Genomic DNA, 20,444 nt, shown 5'->3' with positions numbered 1-20,444 from the left:
CCAAACCACATCAGGCCTGCAAAGCCAAAAAATTGGTAAGTGAATTTACCCAGTTTGGCAAATGCCTTCAAAGTGAAAATCAGCTTTAGAGAGCTCAGTTGGCCCTTCTCTGTTCCTGTGTTCCTATAACTTCTGTCCTAAATATTTCTGACTTTCATACCAACTTGTGAGTGTATTTAAGAGAATGTTTTTAAATGTTTGCCCAGTATTTTCTGTTGTTTTTATCAGGAAGGTTAGTAAAGGTTCCTAGTCCTCTGTGTTACTATAAACAGGAGAGTCTCTATATTTTTATTTTTGTTTCTCTATTCCCAACTAGATTGTATCATTCTTGAGGGGAGTGATCTTGCTTTGGACTTCTTTCGCCTTCTCCGTAGTACAACACTCAGTGTTCAGTGGACATTCAGTTACATAGGTAGACATGTAGCTAGAAAACACTTTTGAGGGTTTCTGTTTTACGTATTTCATATCTATTATATTTTTTAACCTTCCCAGTTATTTGGTAAGGTAGGTTATTTATTTATTTAAGACAGGGTCTCACTCTGTCCCCCAGGCTGGAGTACAGTGGTGCAATTATGGATCACTGCAGCGTCAACCTCCTGGGCTTAAGTGATGCTCCTGCCTCAGCCTCCCAAGTAGCGGAGACCACAGGTGCACACCACTGTGCCTGGCTAAGTTTTTTATATTTTGGTCTCAAACTCCTGGGCTCAAGTGATTCTCCTGCCTTGGCCTCCGGAAGTGTTGGGATTACAGGCATGAGCCATCATGCCTGGCCATTATTATTGCCTCCATTTTACTGATCAGTAAACTAAGACTTAGCGGAAGAATTTGGACACAAATCTGGTGATAAGTAGGGGTAGAATTTAGATTCGTGACTATTGACTCATAATTCTGTGTCCTTTCCACTATGCCATTTTGCTTTTTAGTTAATGTCATTGATGTCTCCTGATTACTTTAGCTAGATACGAAAATTCTAGACAAACCACTGGATTCATAATATCTTGATGAAATTATCTCTAAATCCTCACCTAAATTTTTTTTTAGATATTTGTTTAAGCTTTTATCAGTGACTTAAAACAATATGTTGACCTTCTGTTACAGAAAGCAGAAGAAAGAATTGGTCTTTTTTGCTGTTGCTGCATTGTGAAATATTTTTGTTGTAAAATATAGGTAATTTTTGTCTTTTCCAACAGGTGTGTATGTAATATAGATTGCAGTGGATACAGTTTTAATCCTGTGTGTGCTTCTGATGGGAGTTCCTATAACAATCCCTGTTTTGTTCGAGAAGCATCTTGTATAAAGCAAGAACAAATTGATATAAGGCATCTTGGCCATTGCACAGGTAAAATCCATTTTATTTATTCAGAGACCCATCTTTACTATTGTATACATATAATTGTACATTTGGTAGTGTTTCAAATTTGCAAAATGAGAAATCCTCGAAGCTTTATTTTATTACTTTGTGTTTCAGATTTTTTAATTACTAATTTAGTTTTTTTTCATTTATTTTCATCTTTTCAAGACATAAACCATGCTTCTTGGTTTTTATTTAGTTAGTTCTTGGTTGCTAACTGATCCTAACATGGAATTATAATTATTATTTATAGTTCTAATGTCATCTCAAATTTGGAATGATTATAGCTGTTTAAGAGTTAGATAACATATTTTAATTTCAGTAAAACTATGGTATTACCATATATTTGTTAAACCTCTTTTTATAGAGCATAATAATTTACTTTGTTTTCCCATTATCTGTATCATGTTTCCCTGTACATATTATGTGTGATTACAGATTTTGGTGTGAAGTTAGAGAATGTAAAGAAAATTTATTGCCTTTTGCTTAAGATTCTTTTTGCCCTTCTTGCTTTTTGTCGTAGCTTGGAAACCATGATACCATATAATAAGGAGTTTTTGTTTTCTACCCCTACTAGAAATATTCAGTCTCTAAAGCCAGAGGTTCCTAATTTTCTTTCCTCAGTAATATTCAGATGAGCTGGGAAGATGGATTATTTCCTTGGTCACATATGTGGGCCAGGCACACACTCAGGGACTAGGATTGTACATCTTTCTTGCTTACTGGTTCCCTTCTTCCTCTCTTTTTAGACTTATTAAAGGGATATTATGTTTTTATCTGAGCTGAAGGGAAAAGATTGTAAGCCAAAATTAGGTACATTATATTGGTTACAAATTATTTGTGACACACTACACAATTGATTGCAGTACCTCTGGTCTAAACTACCAAAGAATACCCAAGAAGCTCATCAGACAATTTTTAGGTAGGAGTTGAGTGTGGGCATGATAGAGGACACCATTTGCTGACAGGGATCCCTTGTGGTTAGATGTCCCACTTAGCCTTGATCTTGAAGAAGTATGGTCCCCCCACCCCAATGGGGTGGCATTTAGAGCTTGGGTGGGAAGACTAGCTTAAGGAAGGACTATGTTCTCTGAGGAAAATATGCATGTTTGAATGATACTCTTTGGAATTTCAAGTTCAGAGCACTTGGTCAGTGTATTAGTTCATTCTCACATTGCTATAAAGAATTACCTGAGACTGGGTAATTTATAAAGAAAAGAGGTATAATTGGCTTGCAGTTCCACAGGCTGTACAGGAAGCATGGCTGAGGACCTCAGGAAACACAATCATGGTGGATGGCAAAGAGGAAGCAGGCACATCTTACATGGCAGGAAAAGGAGGAAGAGAGAGCAAAGGGAGAGGTGCCATGCACTTTTATAAACAGCCAGATCTTGTGAGAACTCACTCACTATTATGAGAACAGCAGGGGGGAAATCTGCCACCATGATCCAGTCACCTTCCACAAGGCCCCTCTTCCAACATTGGGGATTACAATTAGACATGAGATTTGGGCGGGGACACGGAACCAAACTATGTCAGTCAAGCTTGAGAGTTTAATTGAAATGCATCCTTTGGAGTGATTGGGCCTTAAGTTTTGTCTTAGTCCCCTCTGTAATCTTTCATCCACAAACTTAACTGTGTCTTTCCTTTGCCTCCCCCACTAGTATTGGGAAGCTTGTGCTTCTAAACACGTGGTTATGGCTCATTTATAGTCTTCCCAGTCCAGGTGCAGTTCTCAAATCAGGGGTCATTTTTTATAGTAAGCGTTTCATAACACAGCTGAGAGTCCCCATTTATCTTAATCTGATGTTTCCAGGGTAACAGTGGGTAGGAGAAGGTAAATCTTGAGGCAGTTGTCTTTTAGAGAAAGAAAGGGTTAACCTTTTCTTTTCAGAGTAGGTGTTGTTTTAGTTTGCATAGGAAAGAGTTTTTAAAGGAGGTGACATTGGAGCTGAAGTATAGATGAAACTGACTATTCATCATGCAAAGAGCACGCAAAGAGCACTTATACCTGGGATGCCTTGAGGCCTCAGACAGAAATGACATAATTGATTTAGAGAATAGTAGACAACGTGAGCAGGATAAGAGGACAGAGGTTAAAAAGAACTTGGAATGATTTGGAATTATTGGGAGTATCATGATATGACTTAACCATTGTATATATCTTAATTTGAGAACCGTTTTCTCTTACAGATACAGATGACAATAGTTTGTTGGGAAAGAAAGATGATGGACTACAATATCGACCAGATGTGAAAGGTACTGAATCATGCGTCTCCAAATTTTGGCCAGCTATGGAAATATGGTCACTAGCTGTCCTTATTAGTTCTGTTTCCATTATTAACAACACCTCTAACTTTGCTCTCTATAGTAATATACATAACACAGTTAATTAGTATTAATAGTAACAGAAATAGCCAAAGTGCATCTCATTTTATAAGGTTCTCTCATATGTGCTTTCTTTGATTAAAGCTTGTATTGAGATAATTTTAGATGTACATGCACTTGTAAGAAGTTATACAGAAAGATCTCTCAATATGTTTTATAAAAATCCTCTTTACTCCTCTAGAGTTTCCTGTTAACATGTGCCTGATGCCCAGGTCTTTGAACCTTGTTCCTTTTGCCTGAAACTCTTTATTTCCTTTCCTGATTAATTCCTTTTTATCCTTTTAATCTTACCTTGGAAGTCATTTTATTTTGGGAAATACTCCTTGACTCTTAAGTCTATATTAGATACCTTTCCTGTATACTCCCTTATATAGCCCACTCTATTATAACTGCCTTTTTATTCATCTGTAACCCCCTCTAGGCTATGAGTTCTGTGAGGAGAGGAGAACCTGTCTGTCATGTTCACTCTGTATCCCTAACCCTAGCCGAATATCTGGCACATAAGTAGGTACTCTGTGCTTGTCTAAAGAGTGGATGTGGCTCAAAGAAGCAGTAGGTTTTATTTACACAAGGTCTCATGTAGTAAAGGTCAGAACAGAGGCTGAATTCCAGGCCCCTTGACTTCAAAGCCATTGCTCTTCTTGCCTGTTTTCACACCCATTATTTTGTTTGATTCTTATAACTGCTCTGATAGGTAAGAACCAATGGGAAGATTGAGGATCAATGAGGTTGTATCTGGTTAACTGAAACAGGTCTATATCTTTGGCCTTCTAGGCCAGGACCTCTATATAATCACAGGGTCATCATCTATCCATTTGTTTGGTTATACCGTTAAAAGATATGTGATCTACCTTTTATACCTAATTTCTAAACAATATGTAAAATGGGAGTGATAATAGTACCTGTTTCATAGAGTTTCATAAAAACTAAATGAGATAATACATGTTAAGTGCTTCAAACAGTGTCGGATATACTTGTAAGTGTTCAACAAATGGTAGCTGTTATCATTGAGTAATTTGTTACTTCTCTTACTTGAATCATATCAAACCTGAGTTAGATGAGCTCTGAAATATGTCTAATGAGGCTCAAGGATAAGACCAAAGATGGGGTGGGGGTTGGGACAAGGTGGAGCTTAGGAACAAAGTGAGAATGTCTTCATAATAATAAAAAGGGTGGTATGAGCTCCTGAAATATGTCTCCTATGTTGATACACAATACTGTATTTAAAATAGAAAATTTCCTGTGTTCTCGTAGGAGACAAAATAGGTCAGATTCAGTTTTATTCACTATATTGATAGTACTTGACTAGAATAGGAAGGCGATTTTTCAGTATTTGGAAGCTCATACTTAGGGCAGTTTGGGGAATTGTGTGTTCCAAAGCACTTGTGTGCCATTGATAATGGATAATTTAGAGCCTGGGCCACTTTTAAGACACTGAAAATCTTTTACACATAAGAATTGGTCTCTAATTTAAATGAAATTATCATAGTTAGTAGATATAATTTATTACATACCTAATTTATACTGGTCATTTTACTGTTTGTAGTTAGAAAGATATCTAAAATATATGCATCTTTAAAGATCTTGTGATATAGTAAGTGCAGATAACCAACTTCTAACAAAGTAGAAACTGATTATTGCTATACGTGCAGTACAGTTTAAAAGTGCAATGGGAATTTAGAAAAGTTGAGGTTAATTTTTGGTGGGGAACAGTGGGAATCTGTGAAATGTTGTGGAAGAAGTGGAACTTGAGTGAACCATGAAGGATGAACAGGAGTCAGAAGGATATCTAAGGATAGGAGAGCGTGAGCATAGATATGCACACAACGCTATGACAGGATGTGTTGGAGAAAGGTAAGGATTCCTTTGGGCTGGAGAATAGGAGGCTTAAGAGGTAGAAGTGGAAGGCAAGGCTAGAAAGATAGCTTGGGGCCAGATTGTGTAGTGTTGAATTCTGTGCTACTCTAGGGAATTTAGACTTTATTTGTGGGCAGTGGGGAATCATTAATATATTTGAAAAAAGCAAGGCTACAAAGTTAACCATTTGAAAGAATGATACCTGGCAGAAATATTGTGCATATTGTATACATTGGGATGGAGGCAGGGATATCAGTTAGGTAAAGTCAAAAGGAATAAACATCTTCTTAGATATGAGAGACAGAGAGTTAAAAATGACTTAAGACTTCAAGCTCAGATGGCTTAGATAATGAATTCTGTTCACAGAACTAAGGATATTAGGTAGGTGAAGGTGTTTGGAATAAAGTAAGGGAGGAGTTGATGATGGAGATGGTTGACTGTATTTTAGACTTTGAGGTGCTTGTGGAACTCATCCAGGTCACTTTGTTCAGTATAAATTTGTGAATCGTCTTTGGATATAGAGGTGATAACTGAAGCCACAAGAATGAATGAGAGAGAGTTGTGTTGTCTGTTATAGTAGCTACTGGCCACATGTAGCTATTTAAATTTAAATTTAAATGAAATTAGCTTGGACAGCATGGTGAGACCTTGTCTCTAAACAAAATTAACTGGTTGTGGTGGTATGCGATGTGGTCCCAGCTGCTCGGGAGGCTGACGTGGGAGGATGGCTAGAGCCCAGGAGGTCGAGGGTGCAGTGAACTGAGATCGCACCACTACTCTTAAGCATGGGCGACAAAGCAAGACCCTGTTTTGAAAAAAAAAAAAAAATTAAAAGCATGCTAGCCCTATTTCAGATGTTCAGTAGCCAGATATGACCAGTGACTACCATATGGGACAGCACAGATGTAGAACATTTTCAGAGTTGAAGAAAGTTCTGTTGGACGCACTATTATTTAGAAAGGAGAGAAGGTCCAACTTGGGATGAAGCAGAAAGAGGACTGAGAGGAAGAAAATCAAGAAGAGTACACAGAAGCTATGAGGGAAAAGATGACCAGTAGCTTAAAAAGCTACAGAAAGGTATGAGAAGACAAGGACTAAACTATGCTAGAATTTGAAGACAAGGGGATCATTGACAATCTTGGACCAAGTTTCTTCCATGAAGGATGAATGATGAAACCCAAATCGTAAAAGTGTTCTCACAGGAAATAGAGGTTAAAAGGTAACTCTATTTTTATTGTGTTTGTTTATTTGTTTTTACCTTATTTGCTTTTATTTTATTTTTTGTTCTCACAGCATTTATAGGAGGCCCTTAGTAAATATCCACGTCTGCAACACACAGCCAAGATTGGGTAGGTAAGGCAGTGATCTGGGGATAGAGGCTACAAAATGAAAAGCGGGAACACTGCACCAGCAAGAAGCTGGAAAGATTGGAAGATAGTGCTCAGTAAGAAATGTCTTTTAAAACTTAACTCTTAGAGAAGAGTGCTCGTGAAATGGAGCATTTGAATGTCTAGAATAGCTGCTGAATTAGAGCTTTTCTTGGGCTGTTGGAAAACTTGTGGTAAATATTGAAATTGGAGTGTTAAAAGTTCTGTTGTAGATGTTGAAGTCATAAAGGATATAATTGAGCATGAGTTGTATGGGAGATGGGTATGTGACATTTAGAAAACATGTATCTATGATATATAAACAGAATAGTATAATAAACCTCATATACCCAGTACCCACCTTCAACAGTTACCATAAAGGATATGATTGAGCATGAGTTGTATGGGAGATGGGTTTGTGACGTTTAGAAAACATGTATTTATGATACATAAACAGAATAGTATAATAAACCTCATAAACCCAGTACCCACCTTCAACAGTTGTCAGCATTGTCATTCTTTGTATACCTCCACCCATGTGATTATCATTATTCTCGTTTTATAGTTTTTAAAGATGTAATTTATAGCACTGAAATGCGCAAATCTTGATCAATGGATATACTTCACATATACCATACCTTATAATCAATACCATTTCCACCTGCAGGAAGTTTCTTTGTGGTATATGACATTTTAATGTGACCATTTTGATTCAAAAATATGCTCATACAGCCTATAATCTCACCATACCACCCTTTTTATTATTATGAAGACATTCTCACTTTGTTCCTAAGCTCCACCTTATCCCAAACCCCACCCCATCTTTGGTCTCATCCTTGAGCCTCATTAGTCTCTCCTCCTGCTGCTGGCCAGGGATACCTGAGATAGCGAGATACTGATATCATTTCCATTACTGGTGACTGTTTAGATATTTCGGTCCAGCCCTTTTGATGTGCCCTTTTAAAAATGATTTTGACAGATATGCCTCATCAAAAGGAAAGACTGTGAGCCAAACGCTAAGATCAATGAAGGAAATCAGAGAATGTCATGGAGGTTGGTGGAGAGTCATGCAGAGGATGATTAGCAGGCTCCTAAGAGAGGAAGGTGCTGGGGAGCTGAGAGTGGAATGCTGGGCTGGAAGTGACAGTGGTGAGCACATCAGGGGAAGAGGGAAGGAAGGGAATCTAGGAAGTAATGTGGTCTTGGTACATCAGGAAGATGAAAGGACTATTTTCTAAGGGAGTAGTTGAGGTAGATGAACTTATTCATGTTAGAAGGGGTGTTTCTCTGAGCACAGTGGGCAGGCTAGGAAAGGAGGAATCAGGGCTGGTATGGAGGACGGTGGGGTTTAGAATTGGGAGAGTGGGAGGCATTGGAGTGTGGGCAGTAGTTTACATAGCGGAAGATAATTCCTTAATGGAGTCCGAGCAGACTGTGATTAGGGAAGGATGTGTGGAGGGATATGTTAGTGATGAAGGCTGGGGGGTGCAGGGTAGTATAGCGGAAGCAAGACAGAATATTTTGAATTTTTTAACTGTAGAGATTTATAGAAATAATGAGCCCTAGGGTTACTGATGCAGTGTTGATATAGTTGTGACCTCGGCAGTTTACCTTCCAGGTATGTGTCTCCATTGCTAATAGCAACTCCTCATGCTTTATTTTGGTTGTACACTGTTGGACCAGGACAGATAGCCAGTGGAACAAGCCTTTGCAGATAAGCCATCTGGTACTGGGTTTTTTCATAACATCATCCCTTAGAACCACAACTATCCTTTGTATTTGAAAGCACTGCAGCTGGTGGTGGATTTGTTTCTGAATGCCTCTGTGGGTGAAAGGAGCCATTTGGTGACCAAGTATACTTTTTGTATTGTACATACACACACACACACACACACACACACACACACACACACACACACTGTTCAGAGACTAGCAGTTGCAGTTGTTGTTCATCGTGCCTGTCACCACTTGACTAAGGGCTTGTTTAGGCAGGATCATTCTGTGCTCAGTTCTTACTGTGTGCAGGTGACATCTCTGCTGTTGTTTCTGAAACCATGTTATGTTACATCTTTTGAGCCTTTTTATTTTTCCTTTTTGAAGTTGGCTAATTTACTTGGCCTGGAGAGCAGGTGCTTGGCCATTCTGCTTTTTATCTGTTTCCTACACATCTCCTAGGATAGCTTGGAGAAATAATACTGTAATGGCTAAGAGCTTGCCCTCTGGAGTCAGACTTGGTCTGTGCCTACTAGCTGTGTGTCTTGATTTCTCTGAGCCTCATTGATCACATCTGTAATTAGGGACAGTAATATCTACTACCTAAGATCACTATGAATATTAAACACTGTGTTACTGAGTTCAATGTCAGTGTTATTATGGTTATTTTTAAAGCTTTTGTTTCCTAGTTTCATGTTCAGTAACCTGGCTGTGCTCAACAGTCTCACCATTAGTGGGTTAGTTATCTGTCTTGCCATTTAATATTATTGTTCATAAGTGACATCAGTAGGATATTCTTTCATTTAATAGTTATTAATCAAGTGCCCTACTATGTGCCAGGTGCTTTCACATATTTGTGTTATTTAGTCCTCATAACAATCAAGTTTATCCTCATTTTGCAGATGAAGAAGCTGAAACTGCAGGAGTTTTGCCCATATAGAATGGCAGAACAGCGACTGGAATTCAGACTTGCTGGCCCTAAATGCTGCTACTTCCCTTTGTACCATGATTCCAGAATTCTTTTCTGCCTCCTTGCTTTCTTAATTACCTTTATATATTTAATCCCCTCTGAGCTATTACCTTGGTGAACCTTAATACTTCTTCTCGAGTCTGGATCTTTTTCCAAGCACTGGTTTCACATATTCAGTTGCCTTGTACTTACTTGTTTGTTTTGCCATTGCTTCAAACTTGTGGAACTACCATAGTGCCTGGAACATAATAGATGCTTAAAAAATACTTTTTGAATGACTGGAGATCTAAACTTGAACTCAGCTTACTACATTCTCTCTACAGAACCCCCATCGTTAGGCTCACATTTGGAGTCATTTTTACATAATTCTGTATTACAAGCATCTTCAATAAAGAGAACAATTTTGTTCTACTGAACACTTAAATGTACAGGAGTTAGTACTGGGTACCACTCTTCAAGATAGTTGTAAATTGTTGGAATAGGAATGGGACTGGGAAAATCTGAGCTTAAAAATAGAAGATTGGTTAATAGAGGGGAGAGGGTAAACAGATGTGAGGAAGTCTGCATCAAGTTGAAGCAAGTTTCATTCAACATAAAGAAAATCTGATGGTATTAGAATGAACCATATTACGAGTTTTGGAAGTGTTCAAGTAGACATAGGCTCTGAGGGTTATAAAACTAAAGATACTCCTTTATCAAACCAGATGGCCTCCAAGGACCCTTCCAGATCTGAGTTTCTGAGCTCATTCACTTTCCAAAACATCCTCAAACCATTTTTATTTTTTCTGTGTGTCTAGTGTCTACTCCTACTGCTGAGATTTAGCTTAGCTTTTTATTGCCACAAGTTTGGATTATGTACTAACTTTCTTTATTTTTTTGAGACACAGTCTGGCTCTCTCACCTAGGCTGGAGTGCAGTGGTGTGATCTCAGCTCACTGCAACCTCCACCTTCTGGGTTCAAGTGATTCTTGTGCCTTAGCCTCCCGAGTAACTCGAGTTACAGGTGTGTACCACCATTCCCAGTTAATGGATTATGTATTAACCTTTTAATTGGTCACCTGATAGATATATCAGGTGATATATATAAAATATATATGTATAATATATATAATATTATACATATATATGTATAGATGATATATATATGTATAATATATTATATATATTATACATATATATATATCATCTTCCTAGTTCCCTTGCCCCATTATCTTGTATGCTGGTATCCAATTAATTATTTTAATATCTTTATTGAGATACCATTTACATGCCATTAAGTTCACCTGTTTATAAAGTGTGCAATTCAGTGGTTTTTAGTATATTTACAGAGTTGTAAAAGTGTTATCATAATCTAATTTTAGAACATTTCCTTCACCCCTAAAAGAACTTCCACACCCATTATTAGTCACTCCCCATTCACTTAACCACCAGCTCTAGGCAACTATCTCAACTAATTTTCATGTAAAACCCGGCTTTCCTTGTGCTGTCTTCAAAAGGCCTTTAGTGTCTTCCTTGTCCATATGATGAAGAAAACATGTCTTACCTAGAATTCAAATTTTTCCATAATCTAGTTTCAGCCTACTTTTCCAACTTTGACATATACCCTTCCCCAGTCTGAATGTATCATACTCTACCTAGGTTGCTACTCTTTGTTCTTAAGAATGCCATGTGCATTATAGCTTCCCTTTGGCTTCCACCGTTCCTCTGTCTAATCTATTTATGCTTTGAGTCTTAACTTGAGTCCTACCCTATCAATAAATCCTTTAGCCTCCAGTGAGTTCTCCTTTCAATTTGAACTTCCATAGCACCTAGTGTTATAAAACCATCTTTTGCCGTTTAATTGTAAACTGCCACATGGGACCCCTTCCCTTGTGTTATTCAGTTTTTCATGTGTATATGCTGATTTTCTGAATTGACTTTAAGCTTCTTGAGGGCAAGGACCATGCATGCCTTTTTTTTTTTTTTAAATATCCTCTGTAGCTTAGCTGAGCATGTAGCTATGCCCAGAAATAGTATGTATGTTTAATGGGATGAATAAAGTTGGCATTGAGCGGAATATTAGACTCTGTGAATTTGGATGTTGGCAGAAGTTTCAAAGCCTTATTAGACATGTTCATGTTTTATATAGCTTCACTTTGCCTACAGCTTGATACCACATTCTTTCATTACTTCATTCAGTGTATGTTTATTGGTGCCATACTTTTCCTATTAATTTCTCAAAACTTTGTTTTTAATTTAGTTAACTTTCTCTGACTGCTTTCACCTAGCTGAGTTCTCTGATAGCTCTCAGCTCTGCGTTATTCTTGAAATTCCTTGCTGTTTAAAGAACTTCCTTATGGTACGTTAGTACATTACCACAGCCTCTACAGACCTGCACAGTCCTATTACTAGGACTTTATCCTTATAGGACTTTATTATCATAGGTTGGTGCATAACCTTATTCTCTATAGTCCCATTGTTATACCCTTTCATGGCCATGTTCTGAGAAATGCTATGGGAGATGACTGTTTTCCTCAGTTCACTTATGGTCTGATGGGGAATGTAGAGTGGCATTTTTAGTTTAAAACTGTAGCAAGAAAAGTATATTTGATTTCAGTTATTTGGTTTCTGATAAACTATTTCTCATCAAAGCTAAATTACTTTAGGAAAGTCTTCTGCTTGGATCACAAGTATTAATAAATAAAAGATATGATAATTAAGTTTTGACCTCTGTTAGGAAACACAGGATAGGACTACTACAGACAGTCTAGTTCATGAAGGGATTCAAGATAGAAACCTTTATTGGATAATAATTTTGTCAATGGAAAACAACAAAGATACAATTTATAACTGTTTTTTTTCTCCCTTTACCAGGAGAAAATTAGAATTTATTCATTTAACAAACATTTGTTGAGCACGAAATAATACTTGGTAATACTTATTTGTTAAGTACTTATTGTTTGCCAGGCATTGTTCTAAGTTCTGTAAACACTTACATATTTAATACACTAAATATATTATCTCATTTAGGCCTCAAAACAACCCTACAAGAAGTAGACATCATTGTCATCTTCATTTCTCAGATTAAGAAACTGAGGGCCAGAAATAGTTAAGTAACTGCCTTTAGGTCACACAGCTAGAGAGTGTTGTAACCAGGATTCAAACCTAGGCAGTCTGACTCTAGAGCTGTGTTCTTAGCCATTATATGTACTACATTCTAAGTGTTAGGAGTTATACAGAAATGAATAACACAAGCAGCCAGATTATTAAGGAGCTCACAGTCTTATAGTAGAGGCTGACTTAAAAAACCCAAATAGCAATAAAACAGGCAGTACTGTGAGTGTTATAATAGAGGAGTAAGTGCTCAGGATCATAGCAACCCAGAAGAGGGCTTGATTTCTTTTGCCATGGCAGAATCATAGTCTGGGAGCTGGAGGAGACCTTATAAGCCCTTTGACGACAGGATATGTTTTCATTTTTGTATTCCCAGCACCTAGCAGAGTGCCCAGCATATACAAGGTGATCAGTAGATGATAAATTAGTGATCTGTTTTGCACTTTCCATTATGATAGCTACTAGGCTCATGTTGCTATTGAGCACTTGAAATGTGGCTAGTCAGAATTTAGATCTTTTGTGGGTATAAAATATCAGAATTTGGAGACTTATTTTAAAAAGTAAGAATATTTCAATTTTTAATACTGGTAATATGTGAAAATGTTATTTATTGGCTATACTGGATTACATTATATGATTAAAATTAATTTACTTGTTTCTATTTACTTTTTAAAATCTGGGCTACTAGAAAATATAAAATTACATATGTGTCTTGTACTATACCTGTGTTGGGTAGTGCTGGTCTCATTCAGCTCCCTCAGAGAGAATAAGTGATTTGAACAAGGTCACAAAGCAGTAAAGACATTTTTTAAATTGAGAATTTGTATGTTAGATTCCCTGACTTTTAGATCTGTTCTCTTTCTAGGCATAAATTAAATTAGCACAATGTAAATATATATACTTTGAGGAAAAATAATATCATTTTGGTCTTGTTTCTCTCTGCTTTAGTTCCACTATCACTGACCTCAATAATCATTAAGGTTTTTTTCTGTCTATATGTAAATTTTTATCCTCAGAAAATCTGTATTTTTGGTTCTCAGGGTTTTTTTACACTTGACACCTCTATTCTCACTTCTCCCTTGATCTTCCTCTTAATCTTCCCCATACACATACATACAACTCACTATTTCATTCCTTTTTAATTTGTTTCCATTAACATTAAAAAAATTTTATTAGCACCTTTTATTTGTATTTTGGGGAGATAGGCCCTGTGATGTTACATGATATACTGTTTAAATAGCTGGTTGTTTTGGTGGTATTTTACTTGCATTTGTTATCTCCTTTAATCCTCTCAAAACTGCATGAAGTATAGGTCCTATTATTCTGAGTTTACAGTTATGAAGTCTCAGGTTTAAGAGGGTAGTATGCTGAAGGTACGGCTATAGTGCACAGAATCTGTTAGCTAGAACTGTGTAAGATAGAAATGGCAGGAAGCCTGGGGATTTTCCTGCACATGGACAGGCCTGTAAATATTGGGGAATTCTGGGTCCTTCGAGCTTAGGATTAATGTATTGGTGCATATACCAAAAAAAGTATAAAAATTCATTCCCAAATTTATTTGTGTATGTGTGTGTGCATATGTGAGTATGTGATGTATATATGGAGAATGACTGAATGAGTGAATGAATCTGATTGATTTTGAAGACCAAGTTCCTATGTTTTCATCTTTCCTGACCCATTCCATCTCTCCTTCCTGACTCTCTTCCTTTTCTTCACTTCAGTTCAGTTCAAATCATTATACTTAAGTCTGAGCAGATGTTCATCAACATGTTGATAGTGTTTTATTTTTGGAGAGTGAGATCTCAGGTTATTTTGAATTTCTTTTTTAACCTCTATATTATTTGAATTTTTAAAATAATGACCATATACTAAGAAAAACTATATGAAAAGAGCAGCAAAGCTATTTTCACTTGGAAAAAAATGAATATGCTTGATAATTTTCATTCCGAAAATAAACCTTTCACCCTAAAATTCCAGAATCCCATAACTTGCTCTCTGTCATTCAGTGTTCTTTGGCCTCAATTTCATAGCCCTCAAATAGATGATTAAGTTCATTCCCCAAAAGCCATTTCTGTGTACACCATCTCTCTGTCACAGAGGTGAACTTTCTTCTAGAGCTAGCATTTTTTTCTTTAGCAAAGGTGTTTAGTTTTCTTTGCCAGATTGTTTTTAAACAACAGTAACTCTTAGCGGTCACATTCTGCAAGTATTTTTAAATGCTTTGAATCTGAAGTTTACCGCTGTGTTTATGGCATAATAGGAATTAGAAAAGACCCTGGATCTGATCTAACCCCTTATCTGATAAATTTTCTTTTCAAATTGCCAGTAGGTGGTTGACAGCAAGTGGATTCATTTGCTGTTTCAGAACATTTGAAAAGTCCTTATTTTTCAGCTTGCGTTTCATTGTTGAATGATCTGGTTTATGTTCTTTTAAGATGCTAATGATCAAAGAGAAGATGTTTATATTGGAAACCACATGCCTTGCCCTGAAAACCTCAATGGTTACTGCATCCATGGAAAATGTGAATTCATCTATTCTACTCAGAAGGCTTCTTGTAGGTAAGTCAGTGCTTCCAGATCAGTGGTGAGCATTTTTTTTCATCAGTGGTTGTTGCTCTATAGAAGGGAATGAAATGTAGGCTAAATATTACCAAAAAGTAGTGTTTATTTGCAGTAGACAAGTAAAAAAATAAATCAGCAGCATCATTTGGAAAACTGGCAAGTAATATGCAGAAAACAAAAAACAATTTTTTAAAGGGCTTTGAGATTATGGGCAAATTTAAAATATAATACTATGCATTTTTAATATAAAAAATAAATGTGCCATATTCCAACACTATTTTGGTTTTTAGGCAATCTGTCACAAGGTGGTTGAGGGACTAAAGACTGTATTAAGAACAGAGAACATGTAACTCAAATAAAATAGGTGCTAAAATAGATTTCTAAAAATAAGGGGATGGGGACGAAGAACCAGGTGTGAATTGAGAGATGAAAATGGAAAGGGCGTAAATCCTCAACTCCCTGATTCCAGAGAGGTTATGTAACTTGTTCAAGGTCAACAGCAAGTTAGAAATAGAGCTGGGAAAAAATTAAGTCTCAGACTTTCCAATACCCTACCTAATGATCTTAGTGTTTTTTGCTGCTCTTGCCTGTCTATGGATACACCTTTTTGCTGTTGCTGCTAGGAGCTCATCATCTGCTTGATGTTGGTCTAGTTAGCCAGGTGATGTTTCTATAGACAAGGGGACATTGCTGTCATTTTGCTTACCCTTGCCTCCTAGAGTTTGACCAGATCCTTTTTTTCCTTTCTTAGTCAAAACATCAAAACATGGAGAAATAGTATACTTTTCCTTTGTTTGGTCCACCTAGAAGCCGGTGAATCTTTCCAAAAAATAAGAGGAAGCAATTGGAAATCCAGTATCTTGGGTCCTTCTACTTCTTTAGCTCCCTGCTCCTGATTTTTTTCCCCGGCCTTTCTCCTGCTTAAAAAACAAGAAACAAAACAAAACACTGTAAACTGTTAATGGTTGAATAGTTCTTTGTTAAGACATTTGCTTTTTCCTGATTGAAAGTTCTCCTTGTCTTTGAAGAACCCTAACCTCCTCTTTTTTTTTTTGTGAACATTAAAAAAATCCAGCTGTATGAATGATAACAGGCCAGTTTTTTTTTTTTTTTTTTTTTTTTTTTTGAGACAGAGTCTTGCTCTGTTGCCCAGACTGGAGTGCAGTGGTGCGATCTTGACTCACTGCAACCTCAGCCTCCCAGGTTCAAGCAATTCTCCTGCCTCAGCCTCCTGAGTAGCTGGAACTATAGGCATGTGCCACCATGCTTGGCTAATTTTTTGTTTTTTGTTTTTTTGAGATGGGGTCTTGCTCTGTCGCCAGGCTGGAGTGCAGTGGTGCAATCTCGGCTCACTGCAACCTCCGCCTCTTGGGTTCAAGTGATTCTCCTGCCTCAGCCTCCTGAGTAGCTGGGACTACAGGCATGTGCCACCATGCCCAGCTAATTTTGTATTTTTAGTAGAGATAGGGTTTCACTATGTTGGTCAGGATGGTCTCGATCTCTTGACCTCATGATCCGCCCGCCTTGGCCTCCCAAAGTGGGATTACAGGCGTGAGCCACCGTGCCCAGCCTAATTTTTAGTAGAGACAGGGTTTTGCTGTGTTGCCCAGGCTCGTCTTGAACTCTTGAGCTCATTCAGTCTGCCTGCCTCAGATTCCCAAAGTGCTGGGATTACAGACGTAAGCCACTGCTCCTGGCCCAAGCCAGTTTAAAAACGAAATCTTACAGTGGGCTCTTCATGTTTGTCCTACAGTGGCATGGATAGCTTGATAGAGGTTTGGATCTTGTCCTCTTAGGATGGTGCATCTTTCAAGATACTTAAATGAAGGATGAGAGAGAGGATCATGTTCTGGTAATGATGTGATACCAGGTCATTTTCTAGTATTTTACTAACTGAAAGTAAGAGGATTGAATGGTGTACAGGTTAAAGGCTTTGGAATTGGATACACTGACTTGGCCAATTATTGTCTGTGTGTTCTTTGGAAGTTTATACATAAAATATCTAAGCCTCATTTTCATCTTTCTTAAAGTAGAATAGTAATAGTACCTATCTCATGTTGTTAAAATTAAGCGAGATAATATATGTAAAGTGCTTAGCCTAATACCTGGTATGTAGTATGTACTTAGTGAATAGCAGTTGATATTATTAGACTGTAAGCCCATTAGGGGCTCTTTGTTTTGTTAACCAGTATTTTCCCTGTGCCTAGTGTAGGACCTAGCCCAGTAGGAACTCAGTAAATATTTTTGAATGACATGTGATGATGATAAATTTTTTTTTTTTTGAGACGGAGTCTTGCTCTGTCGCCCAGGCTGGAGTGCAGTGGCCAGATCTCAGCTCACTGTAGCTCCGCCTCCCGGGTTCACGCCATTCTCCTGCCTCAGCCTCCCGAGTAGCTGGGACTACAGGCGCCTGCCGCCTCGCCTGGCTAGTTTTTTGTATTTTTTAGTAGAGACGGGGTTTCACCGGGTTAGCCAGGATGGTCTCGATCTCCTGACCTCGTGATCTGCCCGTCTCGGCCTCCCAAAGTGCTGGGATTACAGGCTTGAGCCACCGCGCCCGGCGATGATAAATTTTTAAGAGGAGTATCGGCCGGGCGCGGTGGCTCACGCCTGTAACTTTGGGAGGCCGAGGCGGGCGGATCACAAGGTCAGGAGATCGAGACCACGGTGAAACCCCATCGCTACTAAAAATACAAAAAAATTAGCCGGGCGCAGTGGTGGGCACCTGTAGTCCCAGCTACTCAGGAGGCTGAGGCAGGAGAATGGCGTGAAGCTTGCAGTGAGCTGAGATCGCACCACTGCACTCCAGCCTGGGGGACAGAGAGAGACACCGTCTCAAAAAAAAAAAAAAAAAAAAAAAAAAAAAGGAGTATCTTAAATGCCAAAGAATCTCTTTTCTGCACAATTGTAACTCCTTAAAAGCAGTTGATCTTTTCCTTTTGTCTGAGTCTGTGCAGTGTCTATAGGAATCAGGCCATGATATTTGTACTTCTGCTAGTAGGTAAGTGTGTGTGTATAGCAGTAAACAAGTAAGGATAAACAGCTTTTAGCTATAGTCCTATTATTAGGTTAAAAATCTTCTAGCATTATGGTACCATTGATTTTTTGTTTTGTTTTGTTTTTGTTTTGAGATGGAGTCTTGCTCTGTTGCCCAGGCTGGAGTGCAGTGGTGTAATCTCGGCTCACTGCAACCTCTACCTCCCTCCCAGGTTCAAGCAGTTCTCCTGCCTCAGCCTCCCAAGTAGCTGGGATTATAGGCGTGTGCCACCATGCCTGTCTAATTTTTCTATTTTTAGTAGAGACAGGGTTTTGCCATGTTGGCCAGGCTAGTCTCGAACTCCTGACCTTGGGTGATCCACCTGCCTTAGCCTCCCAAAGTGCTGAGATTACAGGCGTGAGCCACCGCGCCTGGCCTGATTTTTTTTTTTATTGATTGATTGATTGATGTATTAATGCCAAATTCTCCCTGATATTGGGGTGTCAAATTCAACTATGACAGAGATCCAGGGATCTTGCCTTTAAAAACCATACAACCTGGTGGAAGAGACTGACAAGTAATTATAATATGAAAAATGCTGTCATACACAGGTATACATGAGGCGATTTGGGACTTCAGAAAAGACATGGAAGCCTGAAGATGGGTGGGGGACATTGTTGGAGAAAGAGTCAGATCTTATAGGAACATTTGGCCTATCCCAGGAGCTTGGCTTTTATTTTAAAGGCAGTGAGACACCATTAGAGGATTTTAAGTAGCAATGCTGAGATCAAATCTGAAAGTCACTCTGGTGACATTGTGGAAAGTAGATTAGAAAATTTAGGAGACTTAGTAAGAAGTAAGGGCCTGAATTAAGTATGAAGGAGTTGTTGTGAGGCTGATAAAATAAATGGATTGCAGAGAAATCATTAGGTGGTTGAACTCATAGATGTTGGTGACCGACCTGTTAGGTTGGATATGAGCACGAGAACCTGGGGGTTGGTGGAGGTTAGTGGGATGAAGAGTCAGGAGAGTCTCCTGGGTTTCTGGCTAACACAAGATTGAGTGGGAAATGCATTGGGAAGAGGGAGAAGGTTTGAGGGGAAATGATATATTCAGTTTGACGTGCTTGGTCTAAGATAACTGTGGGATATCCGCTTACAGATGTCTGGTGGGCTGCTGGATATATTTTAGTTTTGGAACTGATGAGAGAGATGTGATTGAAGACATACATTTGAGAATCATTCCCTCTCTACCATTTCCATTTTACTTTCTACCTAGCAATTCTTCTATCCCACTAGCCCTCCCGTTTATTGATCCTATCAACTTTTCAGTGTCCCTCACACCCTGGATATTCTCTTCCCCTCCCTCGTTAGTGTAAATTCCATGGCCAGTCATTGTAGTTCCCTTTGCATTTGAATCCCTCTTTCCTCTGTTGCTTCATCATACTCACTTGCCAAAACTGTAGTCCTGGTTCCTCCCAGCTCTCCACCTACTGCATACCTATACATGCAGCTGATCATGGCTATCGGTGAAAAGCACACCACCAGGTTAACTAGTCTCACTGACATATCTATAGGTCTCAAGGTGGGCCCTTTATGCTGTGCTGGCAGTCATTCTACACCTGCAGTTTATGCATTCTCCTCCTCTCCTATAGGATTTCTTTGTATCTTCTCCTCTCTCCTCAGATTAGCTGTACCTCCTCTCTCATCCTCATTCTTGGCTGTTGATCTTCTTTCCAAGTTTACTGAGAAAATGGAAGCAATATGAGAACTTGCACACACTTTCACTATCACATACCAGCAATCCTCTCCCTTTTTCTCTGTGTCATAGAACTTAATATCAGTATATCTCATATATATTGATAAACTTTTATTTTTTCCATCTTGGAAAAAAACTGCTCATTCTCATTCCCACCAGTTACTGTCCTGTTCGTTTCCTTTCCTTCATAGAACTCGAAAGAGTTGCCTAAAGTCTGTCTCCAGTTTCTCACTTCCCATTTCTCTTGAACTCACCCCAACAAGCTTTTGTCCCTAACACTCCACTGGGACTGTTCTCATTTCTAAATTCAGTGGTCAGTACTTAGTCTCAAATTACTTTTGAATGATCAGTAGCATTTGACACAGTTGATCACCCCCTCATGTGTGATACGCATTCTTCACTTGGTGT

The 20,444-nt window shown here is 38.3% G+C and overlaps 1 protein-coding gene across 1 annotated transcript in view; it reads left to right on the top strand.

Moving 5' to 3' along the window:
• TMEFF1 (transmembrane protein with EGF like and two follistatin like domains 1) overlaps positions 1-20,444 on the top strand; it is a 100,510-nt gene that overhangs the window by 67,799 nt on the left and 12,267 nt on the right. Inside the window, exons 6-8 of the mRNA XM_005581179.5 lie at positions 1,191-1,339; positions 3,545-3,610; positions 15,175-15,298. Coding sequence (XP_005581236.3) covers positions 1,191-1,339; positions 3,545-3,610; positions 15,175-15,298 — 339 coding nt within the window. The remainder of the gene's footprint in view (positions 1-1,190; positions 1,340-3,544; positions 3,611-15,174; positions 15,299-20,444) is intronic.

The sequence above is a fragment of the Macaca fascicularis genome, chromosome 15 (assembly GCF_037993035.2).
Source record: "Macaca fascicularis isolate 582-1 chromosome 15, T2T-MFA8v1.1".
Lineage (NCBI taxonomy): Eukaryota > Metazoa > Chordata > Mammalia > Primates > Cercopithecidae > Macaca > Macaca fascicularis.
Note: the sequence above shows the minus strand (reverse complement) of the source record. Positions and strands in the feature narration are given on the sequence as shown.